The sequence below is a fragment of the Hoplias malabaricus genome, chromosome 5 (genome assembly GCF_029633855.1).
Source record: "Hoplias malabaricus isolate fHopMal1 chromosome 5, fHopMal1.hap1, whole genome shotgun sequence".
NCBI classification, from domain to species: domain Eukaryota; kingdom Metazoa; phylum Chordata; class Actinopteri; order Characiformes; family Erythrinidae; genus Hoplias; species Hoplias malabaricus.
Window position 1 is genome coordinate 27924716 of NC_089804.1, and position 16969 is coordinate 27941684.

The 16969-nt window shown below is 40.2% G+C and overlaps 1 protein-coding gene across 3 annotated transcripts in view; it reads right to left on the reverse strand.

Annotated features, from left to right (window-relative positions):
* The window catches only part of lrrc38b (leucine rich repeat containing 38b), a 67361-nt gene extending 52667 nt beyond the window's left edge, over positions 1 to 14694 (reverse strand). For all 3 annotated transcript variants that reach the window (XR_010802765.1, XR_010802766.1, XM_066673289.1), the window contains exon 1: positions 14006 to 14694. Coding sequence is in view for 1 of the 3 variants with exons in the window: in XM_066673289.1 (XP_066529386.1) it covers positions 14006 to 14633 (628 nt within the window). In the remaining 2 variants the exon portion in view is untranslated. The remainder of the gene's footprint in view (positions 1 to 14005) is intronic.
* Between the last annotated feature and the right edge of the window lie 2275 nt (positions 14695 to 16969).

The window sequence follows — 16969 nt, forward strand, 5'->3', positions numbered from 1 at the left end:
AGGGAGGACAGGGGCTGTGGTGTGTTCATGTGTGTGTGTGGGCTGTGCGTGACTCACTCAGAATCAGGAGGGGTTTCCCCTCATGTGAACGACTTTGAGACGTCACTCGCATGCAGCCCATTCTAAACACACCCCACACAGAAAGCAGCTTAACAGCTTAGCTGACAATTTCAAATATTTATTTTCAAAATAACTGTAAAGAATTAGTGAAAATTATTATTAAAGCTTGATACTATTTTCATTCATTCATTCATTCATTCATTGTTTGTAAGCACTTATCCAGTTCACGGTCGCAGTGGGTGCGGAGCCTACCCTGAATCACTGAGTGCAAGGCGGGAACACAGCCTGGAGGAGGCACCAGTCCTTTGCAGGGCGACACACACTGACACATTCACGCACTCACTCACAACTACGGACACTTCTGAGTCCCCAATCCACCTACCAACATGTGTTTTGGGATCGTGGAAGGAAACTGATTCCTGTTGTTTCTGTTTTAAACGTGTTTTATGCTTTATGTTCTTAACACCGAACACCAGAACAGCACCTAAGCATTAGTTGTATTGCATTCCATATACTGAATACCATTTGGTTTAATGACTGGTGCAGAACACAGGATTTCTCAACTAAAAATATCTCAAAAATAAAAAGAAACTTAATGTGTAACAGACTATACACTCCAGAGACAAGTATAATTTCAGAGGTAGAAATTTGACAATGCTAAAAAAAACTCTGGCCTGTAAATCCTGATACAAATTTGTGATCAAATTTATTTTGGTCTCGGTGTGTAAAAGTTATCTTCCAATTTAGGTTTTCCAGTCAAGGATTTTATAGGGGGAGTAGAAGTTTGGCAATGCTATTTTGACAGTTGCCAAATTGTAAACACCTCTCCCCATCAGTGTAAGGTCTGATACACATCAAGTTTCTTTTTATTGTCGAGATATTTTTAATAAAAAATAAATAAATCAAGTGTTCTGCACCAACCATTAAACCAAACAGTATTCAGTTTCTTAAATGCAATATAACTAATGCTTAGGCGCTGTTCTGGTGTTTGATGTTCATTTAAACAGAAAGAACAGGAATTGCGAGTGTAATCCGTTGTGCCAGTGCTGCTTAGTGAAATGGAATCAGATTCTGGCAGGACATTTGTTTTGTGTTTTAGGAGTGCAGCAGCTTTCAGGGTCCTTCAGAAAACTTCCATTGTGTTGTGACTGGATTTGCAGCATTTCTGAACTTACATTGCATTTCTGAACTCCATCCATCCATCCATTATCTGTAAGCGCTTATCCAATTTAGGGTCGCGGGGGGTCCAGAGCCTACCTGGAATCATCGGGCGCAAGGCGGGAATACACCCTGGAGGGGACGCCAGTCCTTCACAGGGCAACACACACACATTCACTCACACACACGGACACTTTCGAGTCGCCAATCCACCTTGCAACGTGTGTTTTTGGACTGTGGACGTGTGTTTTTGGACTGTGGGAGGAAACCGGAGCACCCGGAGGAAACCCACGCGGACACGGGGAGAACACACCAACTCCTCACAGACAGTCACCCGGAGCTGGAATCGAACCCACAACCTCCAGGCCCCTGGATCTGTGTGACTGCGACACTACCTGCTGCGCCACCGTGCCGCCCCATTTCTGAACTTGCATCGTGTTTTTAAATGAAGCTCATCCTTTTGATGGATGTGTTTTGTCCTTTTTCAGCTCGTTTTAATTTGCAGTGAGTTTGGACTTTCCCAGCTACAGTAAGTAAGCATTGAATATAGAAACAATGTATATGTTGCTTGAAGTTCAACTTGGATCTTGAAATTGGTGTGGCTGGTGCCATAATATTAGCAGCACAGTGGCATCAACGTGAATCTGTTCATTAATTTGATCTGGCTGACTGCTGAACTGACCTTCCAAAACATAAAATAATTGATAGATGAATTCCTATAACAGTAGTTAAGTGCCTGTCCACTTGTTGCACATAATGCATCATTCACATACCACACTCTTGACCTTATGTAATCTGTTCAGAGTAATATGAAACTCTGTGCCACAAGGTGTTCTGCCAAGACAAGGTCAGCTCAGGCAGTTGTCCAGTTGACACTGTCTGGTTTTCATTGCTGCATCATAAATCATAAATGCTTCAATCCTGATCTATTATTTCTTAACACAAATGATTCATAAACTATTGAATGGTGTTTCATTATGAATCTGCAGATGGGAGAGATGATGTGAAAGCAGCTGGGAAACTTTTGCCACATGTGGGGAAGGTGTTCTGGGCTCTTTCTAATTGCTGATAATATAATAATCAGTGGCTGTAACTGGATAGACTCTGTGGAGAAATCCATAGAGTGACCCTGTCACTTGAACCTCTCTTTTATTCAAGCTGAGGCTTGTTTGCAGTCTGACTGGCCGTGCCACAGAGGAGCTGTGATGCAAATATAAACCCCCCATCCTCCCTTAGGGACTGACACAAGCATCATTTAAATACTGATCTCAGATCAGCTTAGTGATTATTATAATAGCATAATATGTTTCATAGCAGGTTTGATTATATGCTTTTAACAATAAAGTGGTTCTTTGTATGCATGTTACTATGTGTGTGGGCTAGAGTAACAGCCCAAATATTGGACCCGTTTTGTGAGAATCTGATGGCATTCGGCCATGGGAACATTAGTGAGGTCAGGTCTAGTTCTAGATCACAAAGGCACCTGTTGGAGCTCCATTGCCACAGAATGAAGCTCAATGCCTGGGGTCTTTATACTCCCCATAGTGACGTCATGCTTTCCAATAGAGATTATACAAGCTGTTTAAATGTTGATAATGGATGGTCCTAGGTGTCCACAAACCTTGTATAACAAGTGGACAACTCCAACTGACGTCATTGGTTTATGAGCTAAATGTGGCAGATTCCTTGATCTGTCAATGTTTAAAACATATGACCAACACTATGAGCACACACGCCTTCTTGATTACCCAGAGCATTGCAGGATGTGTCCTGCTCTAAATTATACATGCATTCTGTCTATGCTTAACCCAAAAGCAGTGCCAAGTGCACTGGATCATGTTTACACTCATTTTCCTGTTAAAAGATTCATGGTGGTGGCTGCTGGTAGACCGGGGGTCAATGGTACATCTCAGCTTCCGAACTTTTGGTCATCAAACAAGTGGCCGAAGTGGCAGAAACCACACATTTCACAAGATTTGCATACAGGAAACCTGGGCTAGGCTTCCTGAAAGCATCTTAGCATAAAGATGATTTTTGAATGGTTAAGTGGGCATAACACTTAACACACGATCACTCCCAAGAAAAATAAGCCGATTTTGGAAAACAAGGTCCTCTTTTGTGAAAAGAATATACACACTTACCAACTTAACCAGTGGTCACAACAGACTTTTACACTTTCTGTGGCTTTGTGGAGTGAAAGCAGGGAAAGGTAAAAACAATAAACACACCAAAAGATACACATTCATGGTCAAAAAAAAAAAACTGTTGCGCCCAGAAGTAAGTTTCAGAGCCATTGTCTGTGTCTGAACTTATACAACACTATATGTTTAAAGGTTTGCTGTCTCCCGGAAGCATTATTCTGTATGCCTTGTCTTTGCTACCTTTAACTCCCTCAAAACTTCAAGAGATTTTACACTAGCTACTGGAACACTGCTGCGAGGATTTTTTTGCCACATAAACCTTTCTGAGGCCAGGTATTGATGATGGTTGATTAGTTCTGGATCACAAATGGCACTTTAACTCACCACAGAAGTATTGTATTGAGCTCCATCCCTCCTCCAGAGAACATGGTCCAACAGCTCAGTGCTAGACGGTTATATTCCACTGGACTGTGGGATATATCAAATTCCCTTTCTATAACTGGTATTACTGAAACACAGATGATATGAAACACTTGCTGATAGAATTTGACTACATCAATGTGAAGAACTAAATAGTGCCCCTTGTGGTGCATTCTGTTAAACGTGAGAGTGAGTGAATTGGTGAGTTAGTTAGAAGTCAGTTCCATGAGGTGCTTCAGTTCTAAAAAAAGGATAACAAGATATGTCTAGGCAGCAATTTAGAGGCTTATGTTTTAAAAGGTTAATGAGGTGTAAATGTGTGGAGCAGGTTTTATGGATCATTATGTTCCCCTAAAACGGATACTTTAGCTAGTACGCATACTTGATGTGGAAAAAAAAAATTGAGGCTTTTAATACATTTCCTCAATCCTCTTGCTTCAGGGGCTATTTTAGGCAGCGCTTAAACACACTGCACTTCGTGAATCTCTGAATGTGGCATTAGTAGTATTTTAAGTTTTAATGGAAAATTCCTTTTGGCATACCTAGTGTGGAGAGGAATGGCAGTGTTCATCATTTCTAATTGGATTTAGCAGGACGGAGGCTATATTCTGGACAATCAAATGAACTGCACTTTGCTGCTACTGCAATTGTAGGGTTGAGGAGCTTTTTAATCCATTAAATCCCTGGATCCAAAGCATTTTTGAACCACTAGGCAAAGGAACCTCATTTAAGACAGCAAATGTATGCACGTCCAGAGTCCAGGAGAGCTGAGGGTTCAGAGTTAGGGACACATGGGAGATAAAATGAATGTGTGTGTGTGTGAGAGAGAGAGAGACAGAGAAAATGAGCACAACCTATATAGACCTAGTTCCATACAACCAAGACCCAGATTCTGTAACTACACCAGCAGAGGTCAAGGAAATAATCACTTTTCTATACGTTTACACCTACGGCAATGTTCAAGATTTTAATCTAACACACTTTTATATAAAATTCTTCTGTCTGTTGCCCACTAGAATAAAAGTCCAGAGTTTGTAAGCAGCCCTGACTCTGTAAATGGGAATCAAAGAAACTGTCTTAATGCAAACCGACTAAGGGGCTCTTTTCCTCAGTTGTCTGCTCAGGCACAGCTGAGAAACACCACCTGGAGACTTCTGGATGGTGGAGAGACCTCTGGCCATTGAAAACCATGATAACAGATGAGGATGTCCTCTCCTTAATCTCATGAGGCTTGTATTTAGGCACCAAAATATGTTGGTTCAGATACTAATGTTGAATGCTGAGTTCTATACCACAAAATCCACTCTAACTCATGAATGAAGCTTCATCGCTCAAGAAAAGACCTTTCGAGGGCCCCAAAGCCCAATACTGCACCCACCCCCACAACAACTCTAGCAAACACTTTAAACGGTGATCTTAAACTCATGTGCAGCTGCTTCTTTGTGTTAATGTTCAGTATCTTCTCCCTCTCTGCTTTGCATTGTGTTATTTGAGAATAATGTCTCAGTATGCATATTAGATTCACTGTGTATACTCAACTCGAGTAATGCTACAAATAGTCAGATAATAGGGATGGTATTTTTTTCAGGTTTCATGTGAGAAAAGATAATCCACAGAACCTCATTCTCCACATGAGCTTCCATCTGTCATGCATGCCTGGTGGTCAGCACTACTGAGGTTTAAATCCCTGAGCTGAACTACCAAATGAGCACACACAGACATAAAGCATCTCAAATATTCAGTGTGTTTCTATAATAGAATACTATATTATAGTATAATACTACAACCCTATTTCCAAAAAGATAGGGAAGCTGTAAAATGAAAATAAAAATTGCAATGATGTCCAAATTGAATGCAATGATGTCCAAATCAGTTAAACTCTATATTTAACTGAAAACAGGTCAAAGACTAAATTTACCTTGGTTCATCCGTGAAAGTTTATTAGGTTTTGTTTTGAAAAATATTTGCCAATTTTGAATTTGATGCTAGCAACATGTTCCATAAGTTGTTAGTATGGCATGTTTCCTAATCTTTTTCTGTTTTCTTTTAAAAACACTTAATAAATATAGTAAATATTTAGGAAGTGAAGAAACCGAATGCATGTATAATGATATCCCATTTTTGCTTGTTATAGGATTTCTCAACAGCTCCATTAACGTGTTTTTCTTTTTATAATGCATCAATAGTTTTCTGTGTTTGACAAGTCTGGATTATTTAAGCACCCAGAAAAAGTTACCTGGATGGTATGTAAGTCCAAAACCTGTATATATCATTCAGCATTAACGATGCCATGTACTCAAATGCACCCCATACCAGCTTGTTTAATATGAACCCTATGCATATAGCTATTAAAGATAAAAATACACAATGAAGATTTATTTAAGCTTTTTAGTTTATATTTGTTAATCTAATGCATTATTATTTGATGTGAAACCAAAAAAAACCCTTGAAAACCTATAAATCAATAATAGGAATATGTTTTTGCTGATGACTCAGTTTTCTGCCCAGAGACAGCGTGAGATGACGTCATTTGAGTCAAAACGAAACTGAAAGTAAACGCCGTCTGTTTGTTCCTTCGCAGCGTCGTCTTTCTTGATAATAGCGATTATAATTACACCATTTCATGACGAATATGACACACAAATTTTGAAGGAGCACCTTGGTTTTTATGTGTTTTTTCACACTGGATTACTCCCAGAGGCTTCACAGCACCGCGATGAGAGCGCTATTTTTAGAAACGGTAGGATCTGCGCTTTCTAACGCTATACGGAGCTCACAGACGCATTCAGACATTCAAGACTTACAAAGCTGGTTATATAAGGTGTGTTCTACCCCGCAAAATGCGGGGTTAGACGTGTTTGGGTTAATCTCAATACAAAAGCATGGATTAGGACAGCATTGTGGCACAAGTATTGTACATAACACCAGGGTTCTAATGGTATGGGTTGAAACCCTGATCTGGATTAGTGTCTGTGAGGAGTCTGGTGTTGTGTTCTCCCTGTGTGGGTGGGGGTTTTCTCTAGGTGCTCCAGTTTCTTTCCACAGTCAAAAACCTATGCTGGTAGCTAGACTTACTGTGCAAAATCAGAATGACAGCGGGTCATCATCAACGACAAGTCCTGTTTTTGTCTTGGTTGGAGATGACAAACGAATTCCTGTGTATGGGATTTGGACCCACCACAACCCTGAACATTAAATAGGGTTAGAGAAATTACAGCATGGTTTAAACTAAAACTTTCTAGAGATGCTGCACATTTGTTCATAGACAAGTGTCAGCTAATGGGTCAACAAGCCCCCATCATTGTGCTGTGGTCCATGGCATTTGGTAGGCCCTCTTATCCAGAATCCACAAGAGTAGAAGCTGTTACTGCAGCAAAGGGATCAAACATCTTAATAAGTATATCTGCAGCGCAACACAATACTATCTTTTACATTGTGGATGCAATTGTAAAAGAAAATATGATTTAAAAACTAATTCAATTAAATAAATCTGTGTCTAATGATGCCTTGGCCTTATAAGACATGGGCATCATTAGACCCAATTTACTGGGACATGCAGAACTACAGGACATGCCATGCAAATTCAGTACAGGAACTACATTTCCCATAATCCCACAAATCTTTCCAAAAGCTTGAGCAGCACTTTCAGTCAGAGCCAGTTTACTTCTGTTTTTTTGCCCAGAGTAGCATTCATAGATGTTTTAAAGTCACAAAACAGACAACTCATAGCTATTAGTTTTAGTTATAGTCACTTATTATGGAAGCCCCGAAGGGAACAAAGGAAAATAGAAAGTACATTCTTAAAGCTAAGTTCCACATTATATTGTTCTGCATGTATAACACACTAAAAAAAAAAGAAAAAAATTCTAACATCACTTCTAAAATGTTCAGAATCAAACATTACAGAGAATATTCTTCCTCAGATTTTTCTACTAATGAGCTGAGCCAGAAAGATAACAATATATAAATAAAATGGTCATCACGTTAGACCAGCGGATGGCAGCTGATTTTAATTGATGTTAACTTAAAAACAGTTGTGTCTGAATCATTCAGTTCTAGACAATGTCATATTAAATTAGGTACAGCCGAAGGTAAGTGAGTACATAATTCTGTCACATATTCAGTAAACTCCATGTGTATGTCAGAGGAAGAAATGTGAATGCAATTTTGGCCAAAAATTGCAAAACTGAGGACATTTATAATTTTGCTGTTGTTATTTGTTCAAGGGGGTGCACATAAACAAAATAAATGCAATTAAATCTGTTAATGTTAATTTGTTCTTCATTTACCATCCATTGCAGATTAAAACCCACTTTAGTGATAATTCACTTAATCTATTTACTGTTTAACAGGTTTTTTACTACATGCACAGCTGTGCCCCATGGCTGATTTGCAAGTAGAAGGATACAGCTGTGCCTCTGTAAATTATGTGTGGGCCCCAGTACAACAAGAAGTCTAGAAATGACCCTGGTATATGAATTGTAATTATAAGTTGATTTCCAAGCCAGAAAGCCCAATAGGAGACTGGTAGAAATTTGTTAAATTTTGAATCTCTCATTAGCAATGTCTTGACTGAGAAAATAAATTTAATATCAAGGTAAATTTGTGACGTTTTTTTACCAAAAACTCTCTCTCTTGATACTCTCTAGAGCATCAAGTATATTATGTCAATAGACTGAATCCTAACGCCTTTATTACTGTTACAGATCACTAGCATCGTTCTCTAAAACTCAACAAGAAAAGGAAGAATAGTGGTCGCAGGAGGGACAGAAACTGCTGCATGGTGTCACCTTCCATACATTCATCTTTATTCTGAGAAATGCGATGATAAAACAATGGCCAGCTCTTGCCAGTCGGAAAATCCATCCTCTCATTTAGAGGGATAATCTATCACAAGCTGCAGGCCTGCTGAAATTTAATGGAAAATTTGCAGTCTTCTGAGGCTAGCTATCTGAAGTTGGATCAGCTGCTCAACTGTTGAGTTCAAGAGGGTAATAAACCTTCTCAACACCGTGAGGGCCAATGTCATTACCACAATTTGATTTAAAACCCCTATCTTACCCAACACTGGAGGCAGCATATTGGTTTCTTTAACTGTATTTTATGTCATAGCTACAAGCACATTTCGAATAATTGCTCCAGCATGGCATTATCTTGATCTACAACTTAATTTAGCTAAATGAGGAATTTATTAGGCTGACAGAACATATAAGCCATTATTTAATATTGTTTGTTAGCCCTTAAGCTCTGTTGGGCCTCTATGGTCTATACTTACAAGTTGCAAAGCTTATATACTTTAATTATACTGACATTAATATTTGATATTTGGCAAACATTCTTATTTGTTTACAGAGAATGGCAACTGTGTTAAAAGTCTTGCTAAAGGACTTTTTTTCTTGCGTAGTGTTACTGACTAGTCTGAGAATCGAACCCCATCCCAATACACCAGCCACAAACTAACATCAAACCAATACACCAACACAAACTAACATCTAGCCCACCTTAGCCTGTCCTCATGACATTGCATTAATATTTCAGCTGACACATATGTTTGACTAAAGCTTGTGTGTCACCAAATTCCTTAACAAATGGTGCAGCCAACCTGATAACTCAGATAAGACCAGGCTCCTGTTTCTAGAAAAAGGAGACACTAATAAATCTCAAACCACAAAGCTACATTAACCTTAAAAAACATTTGAACCACCAATAAACAAAAATCACCGGAACATTCCTCCAGCCTATGGCTTCAAACAGAGCAATATCATGGGCTTTTCCTTTTTATTGAAGGCTTGAACTTCCCCAGAAATAAATGTCATGTTAAGTGCTATGAATATCCCATTTCATCCATATACATAGATAACAAAGTCTTTGGTTAAGACCATAACTGGTCTATAAACAGCTACTGAATTGTTGTCTTTGAATGGAAGCTTTTAGTCATTCCTCTTAAATCTCCTAATTATTTGAAATAATCCTTTCAAAATACCAAGGTCCTCATGATACTTAGTAAGACTTTTCAACTTTAAGAGTCAATTTGTGGCCCTTTATTAGATGATTAGTTTTATACAGCCATGAGGCAAAAGAATGGGTACACCTGGTCAAATTATAGCTTTCCTGTTTCATCAGAGTTTGATTGCAGTACCCTAGGTGTTACATGCTTTTATTTTTAAAGGCGACGTTCATGATTATAATAAGTATAACATTCATTCATTGTCTGTAACCGCTTATCCAGTTCAGGGTCGCGGCGGGGCCGGAGTCTACCCAGAATCAGTGGGCGAAAGGCAGGAACACACCCTGGATGGGGTGCCAATCCTTCACAGGGCAACACACATTCAAACATTCACTCACACCTATGGACACTTTTTTTCTGAGTCGCCAATCCACCTTCCAACGTGTGTTTTTGGACTGTGGGAGGAAACCAGAGCACCTGGAGGAAACCCACACGGACACAGGGAGAGCATACCAAACACCCGGAGTGGGACTTTAACCCACAACCTCCAGGTCCCGGGAGCTGTGTGACTGCGACACTACCTGCTGCGCCGTGTCGCTTAAACAAAAAACTATTTCATAAAAGGTCTAATTTCCTTCATCTTCTTGGGTTGGAAAGAATAGAGAAGACTAACTTTCAAGTGGGACTGGAAACAACTAATGGCTATGGAGAAAATTTGACAAAAACTAGTGTTTGAATTCATGACAATAATGCCATATTTAGAGAATGGCTGTATGTGTTTACATAGAAAAGAAAAAAAATCATATAATTTGACCCTGGGCATCCAAATCTTTTGGCAGGTTTGTAACGCTTATTAAACAAATCTTCTTAAGTAGCCCATATCAGATATCAAAAATCATATATGTTTCTTGTTCAAGGGGATAAGAATAATAACTGAAAAATATGGAAGCTAAAGGTTAAAGGTTTTCCTTCCATTCATTAGTAGGCGTCTTACTAATGAAGCTCTACAAATCTAAATATATTCCAACCCTTCACAAATCCCCATGCTTTTAGAGGCAGTTGGGCTGGAAAAGCCCTTCGGCAGGACTAGTCTCCCACCTCCTCTGTATGTGTGTTTAAAAAGGTCACTCTGCTCTATTCATGTCTTTGACCAGCTACAGTCCATCCTCCCCCAAGTCATAAGGAGCCAGTGGTGCAGAAATAAGCAGTGAGCATGAGGTGAGGCTGCACGATTCCTAACTCATTTTGGGGAGAAAGCACATGCTGGGCCAGTTGGCAGGTTTGCCGGAGGCCTGGCCCTTGTTACGCTGCTGTTGCTGCTGCCGCTGCTGCCGCTGATGATGTGTACTTGGCTCTTTTTCTGTAATGTACTTTATTATGCACAGACAAAGACTGCACTGAATGATAAATGCATTCACAGTGTCTTACCAGAGGTTATTTCTGAGAGTGCACCGCAGTGAGACTCCAAGTTTACCAGGGTCCTGTGCCAAATTTTAGAACACACACAGAATTCTTTGTAAAATCATAGAAAAGCATATAATTTGTCTGGAAAAAGCACACATGAGCCTAAGGTCACCATGCCCAGTGCCAAGTGTTGGCGAGAGGAGTATAAAGCCCCTCAATATTGGGCTGTTGAGGAGTCTAAATTCCGTTCTCTGGAGTGATGGAACATGTATCAATATATTCATAATAAATTTGAATTAACTTTGTGATCCAGAGCGAATTATCAAACATCTGTACCTGACCTTACTAATGCTCATGTCTGTATGGCATCAAATACACACAGAAATGCTCAGACTAGATGTCTAAACCCTTTCCAGAAGTGTAGGAGCTGGTAAAGCAGTAAAAGGGGACAGAATGTCTGTTAATACCTTAATTTCTGTGTATATATTTTATCTGTCTTCTATTATTCTTAAGACACAATCTATAAGAGGCTGTGCATTAGTGTAACTATGCAAATCTAAAGTGAAACCACTGTATTACATGGTTCTGTGACTGTTTTAGGGTGGGTTTATTAGTGTTATAAATTTAATCAGTGTTTTATAATAGCTTACAAAGTGCGTCATTCTTAATATAAGCTGAAAACTCAAATACATAGAGTAAACAGACTTTAGAATTGTCCCTTCTTATTGTCTGACTCACCCCAATCACAAAGTATGATTGGTGTTTATGTGAGTGTACAACGATGAGGTTAAATGGAGCAAAATAAACAAAATGAAGGCTAAAGTATAAAGTAAGAGAGTCTAGCAAAAAAGAGAGCCTAGCAAAAATGAGAAAAAGCAGCGCTTCTGCTCCTCGCTCCTAGAGTCATACTCATATGGATCCTAGCATCATACTGAGCTCATACTCATTTAAGGGAACTGAAGTTAAAAACTGACCATTCTGAAAAGGACTGTTTAGACAAGGGGAGAATGCTGCTGTGTTGTGTGATCCTTCTGATATTTTGACAACAGCGTGTCAAAGCCATTTCATTAAGATTGCAGGGAACTAAGTAAGGTTGGGAAAAGAATATGTGGGGTAGAATATGTTGCATTTAACTGTTTTATCTGAATCACAGTCATGGTGGGTCTGCAGATATATATATATATGGAATCACTGGGCACAAGGCAGGAAAGCCCCATGAACAGCCAGTCCAAATAAGGGCATCATAAACTCACCCAGTCTTTTCCAAAAGTAATTACAGTTATTAACAGTGTTAAACCTTCCGGAAAGTCTTTATTTACACTCAATGTTGGAACTCTTTGTATGAGTGATGAGGACATGTTGGACTCTGGATCCCAAAGACCACTTTGTTTTCTGCTGAACGTATTGGGTGGTGCTCTACCTCTCCAGAGTTCCACTGTTCCACACTGCAGAGCTGTGAAAATATTATACCCCTCCGGCTGGCATTGAGCATGACTCATGCGCCCCGTTGTCCAAACAAGTGTCAGCAGATTTATAGATATAATAAATAATCAGTGACCATCAAAATAAAGTGTAACCACAGTTGTGTATGATGTTACAGAATCAGGGAATAGATTATCACTATACAAATAGCCGTCTCTCTTCTTGACATGGTTAGTCTCTTATCCGCCATTGGATCAAAGCACCCTAGGGAATAACAAACAAAGACAGCACAAGGTCATGTGCGAGAGTAAACACGCTGTGAGAGGGGCTTGTCGGCTCGTTCTCAAAGACACACAGTGGAGTGCGGGGGCAGTGCCAACTCTACACTGTTTGCTCATTTGATACTATGTTTATCCAAAGAAATCTACTGTTCCCATCTATTTCCATGTGATATAAAGGTGGAGGACATACCCATATACAGTTCTCATGCCTGCGGTCGGTGCAAAGTCCAACCCTGTGTGAGCATCTCGTTCCCTGGCATTGTAAACGTCTGTCCCCTCATGTGAAATGACCTTGGCTCAGAGTGTGTGACAGCTGGGATAGATTTATTTATTTATTTGTCAATTTTGTATTTCACCTCTTTGCAATTTGAATTTGCGTATGGTGTTGTTGTAGCTGATTATGTATAGGGACACCATATGGAGCTTTCGCTGCTCAACAGAACCAGTAAAAGCAAGTGTCATCAAACAGATCCTTGGAATAAGTGAAAACGATAATGTATGTTTATTTTTGTCATGAAATATGTTGTCAAAAAATAAATAAATAAAGAATGAAAAAATTCCAGCTGTTTCCAAATCTCCAACGTAAAGATGAAAGGGCTCAGTTCACTCCACATATGCACCTACCATTAATATTTCATCACTGAGCCCACCCAAGTGGAAACACAAAGATGGTGATCAAACCGCATCTCAGCAGAAGGAGATTCTGATAAAACTGGTCATATAAACATTTCTGGGGTTTTTTTTCTTGGCAGATATATTTATGCCCACACACACACACAGTCCTAAGGGGGATTAACAGGTGATGAAAGTGTGACGTGGACAGAGCACATTCCCATGAGAAATGCTAAACGTGAGCTCGACTAGAGATAGGAGTGCCATCCTGTGCCCTGTGCAAGCTGATGAAGCTCGCAAGGCTCCCCTCTGGAACAATGCCCTTGATTGTGTGTCATTAGTCTGGAAATCCCTTCTTGCTGGGGGGTTGGGAGAGAGGGAGCTAAATTTAGACCACAGGAAAGGGCTCCCTTTTGTAACTGGGGTATTAAAAATAGAGATTGCTAAACAGGCTTGAATGAAAAGATGTCGAGCTAAAGACGGAAAGACAGGATTAGTACTATGAGTGTTTAGGATGTTATAAAGGGAAAGAAAGTCTTCCACGAATCTCAGGAACTTACCATTTGGAAGCTTGTGACTGTTCTCCATTAGCCAAGTGAAGAGGTTAGCAAAGTTGCAATTACACACCCAAGGATTGCCCTCTAACCTCACCACACGCAGCGAAGGCAGCTGGCTCAGTGCCCCCACCTGTAGACCAGACAGGGCATTGCGCTCCAGTTCAAGTTCTCGCAGTGAGGTCAAACCCCTGAAGGCATCCTCACTGACCATGCTCAGGTAAGGGTTGTTGCCCAAACGCAACTTGATCAGGCTCCGTGACTCCCCAAAAGTTCCTTTGGGGATTTCAGTCAAGTTGTTGCTGCCCAGGTCTAGGAAGACCAGCCTGGAGGAGGTGCTAAGGGTCCCGGGCTCAATGTGGGAGAGTGAGTTGTTCCGCAGGTCCAGGTACACCAAGTCGCTATAGAGCACAAGGAAGTCAGAGGGTATCCGTAGGATCCAGTTGTCAGAAAGCAACAGCCGGCGAACGTCCAGAGGAATTTCATCAGGAAGACGAGTGAGTCCTCGGCCGCTACAGTCCACTGTGTGAGGGTCCGGGCACAGGCAGGTAGCTGGACAGTTTTCCCCTTGTGTCAGCAAGGCAAAGGATATGAAGGCGAGAAGAGGCTGGATCCGGTAGACACATGGCAACATGGTCAAGGGGATCCTAAAGAAGGGAAGAGAGGGACAGGAAAGGGAAAGTGGACGAGGAGAAAGGGTGGTCAAGGGGGGGATAGGAGGAGGGTTAGGGTCAAAGGGCAGGAGATTAGGAGAGGGGAGGGGAAGGGGAAAGGCACGAGGAGAAAAAGGAGAGAATCAGCGCCGGCACAGAAGCATCCTGCTGCCCCGATGATGAAAATCTAAAGGAGATCTCTTGCATGGAGGTGAGAGGGTGAGACGTGAACGCTGTTTCTCCGAGAGATCATGTAGCAAGCAGCGTGTGGAGTGAACTGGAGATCGACTACTGGCTTTGAAAGAGCAAGGGGAGGAGAGATAAGCTGTGGGAGGGAGGGAAGGAGTGAAAGTGAGAGAGAAAGAGAGAGAGAGATGAGACAGGGAGAGAGCGAGAAAGGGGAGGAGAGATGTAAAGACAGAGGTAAACAGAATCCAGCAAGGCACTCTAAGAGAAGATTCCATGGGCAAAGATAGAGGTTTTTTTCTTTTTATAAAAAGTGGACTTGCTGGACTTGCTCATCCTCATTTATCCACAGTCTATGATCTGAGATGGACAATGGTAATCGCTTGCCTGTCTGGTACAATAGGGTCCGGTCCAGAGCTGCTCCAGCATGCTGAGAGAAGAATGCAATTGTTGCGTCCCTCCATTTGTCTTCTACCGACTGGACAAGGGCCGGCATCTACGATTGTCAAATCAGGCACTCCGGAGCCTGGTGTCACAAATCTGTCACGATCCTGACAAGAAGACAAGAGAACATTCCTCCAGTATTTCTGCTGAAGTGCAACTGCAAGCACTTTCTTGCTTCCTTGTCCTCTCCCTCTCTCGCTGCCTCCCGTGCAAAATGAGCCTCAGCCAAGTCTTTACAGCAGCATTTTGCAGCTCTGTTGCTATGGCAAAGAAAACCAAATATACACACCAGAGTCGCGTGCAGGCAGATTACAGTCCCCTGCCGAGAAGTCTATCAGCATTCTGCAAGCTCACACACACCGCTGTTCTTTTGTGTCATGCCACCTTCCTTGCTTTTTATAAAAGGTTCACTTATAGCATGCTGTCAACACATGATGTCACTTCCTAGTATTCAGTCAAAATAAAAAGTGTTTGTGTGTGTGTATATATATATATATATATATATAATTAGTAAGCATGCTGGTTGTATAAAGTTATATATAATCACAGAAAATACAAAAGGATTATAATATAAAACATAAAAAAAATAAGAGTTTTTTTCTATAAAGTAGTAGGTTTGAAGTGAGTTTGAAGAACAATGTTTTGTTCAGATTCTCCTTGACTGAATGAATTTGTTAAAGCAACAGCACACATTAATTAAAATCATAATTTATTAACCGCTAAAACTAGGTATTGAATTTTAACCTCAAATAATATGGATTCCACGAGGAGAGATTTGGAAAAAGTTAAACCAACACATTCACACACAGAATCTCACACTCACTGGAATAATGTTATATGGTTTTATTCCAATGTTGGGTGTTATTTGTTTGTTTGGGGTTTTTTTTTAGCAAATAAACACTTACTGCTCAGATAAATAGATTTTTAAATCTCAATCTCTGGTGCCTAATTTTGTACAGAACTGTATATAAGAAACAGACTGTGGTTTGTACGCGTCTGAAGTTGAACTTGTCTCTAAGTTTTTATTAACTATTTGAACTACAACAGCAGTTCATTTGTAACTTGAGTTGTTTAGTTTTTTAGCACTTTCGGTCTGTGTTTACTCTTATGTAGCTGTCTCCTAAATTTGGAGTCAGTTCCACCTTTGGTAATATAATTGACAGCAAAAATAAGCCAATATTCTCCACCTAAAAGTCAAATTTTCTCCACCTGAATTTTTTTTAAGTGATTTTAGAGCATTTCTATTGGTGCAATGTAAATTATGCAATCACACAACACAAAGTGGGAAAAAAAGAACAAAAGAAATGTTACTCTGGACATTTAATATGAATAAATCTGTCAAATTAATAAAACTATTATTCTAATTTGAAATAAATGTTCCACCATAAACCGTTCCAGAGCATAACACACATAATAAAAATAAATAACTAAATAACAGCTGATGAATTTCAGCAGTAAAATCTAAATATATTTAAATATAACACAGAGTCGCCTACACCCTGCGAAGGACTGGGCCTCTTCAGGGTGTGTTCCTTGCGCCCAGAGATTCTGGGTTTGAACTGGATAAAGGGTTACAGACAATAAATGGATGAATGAATGAGTCACCTGTCTATGCAAACTGTATCCCCACTTTCAGGTAGTAAATTTCAGACAGCTCACTGCCTGGGCGTTTGGCTGTTATTACAGA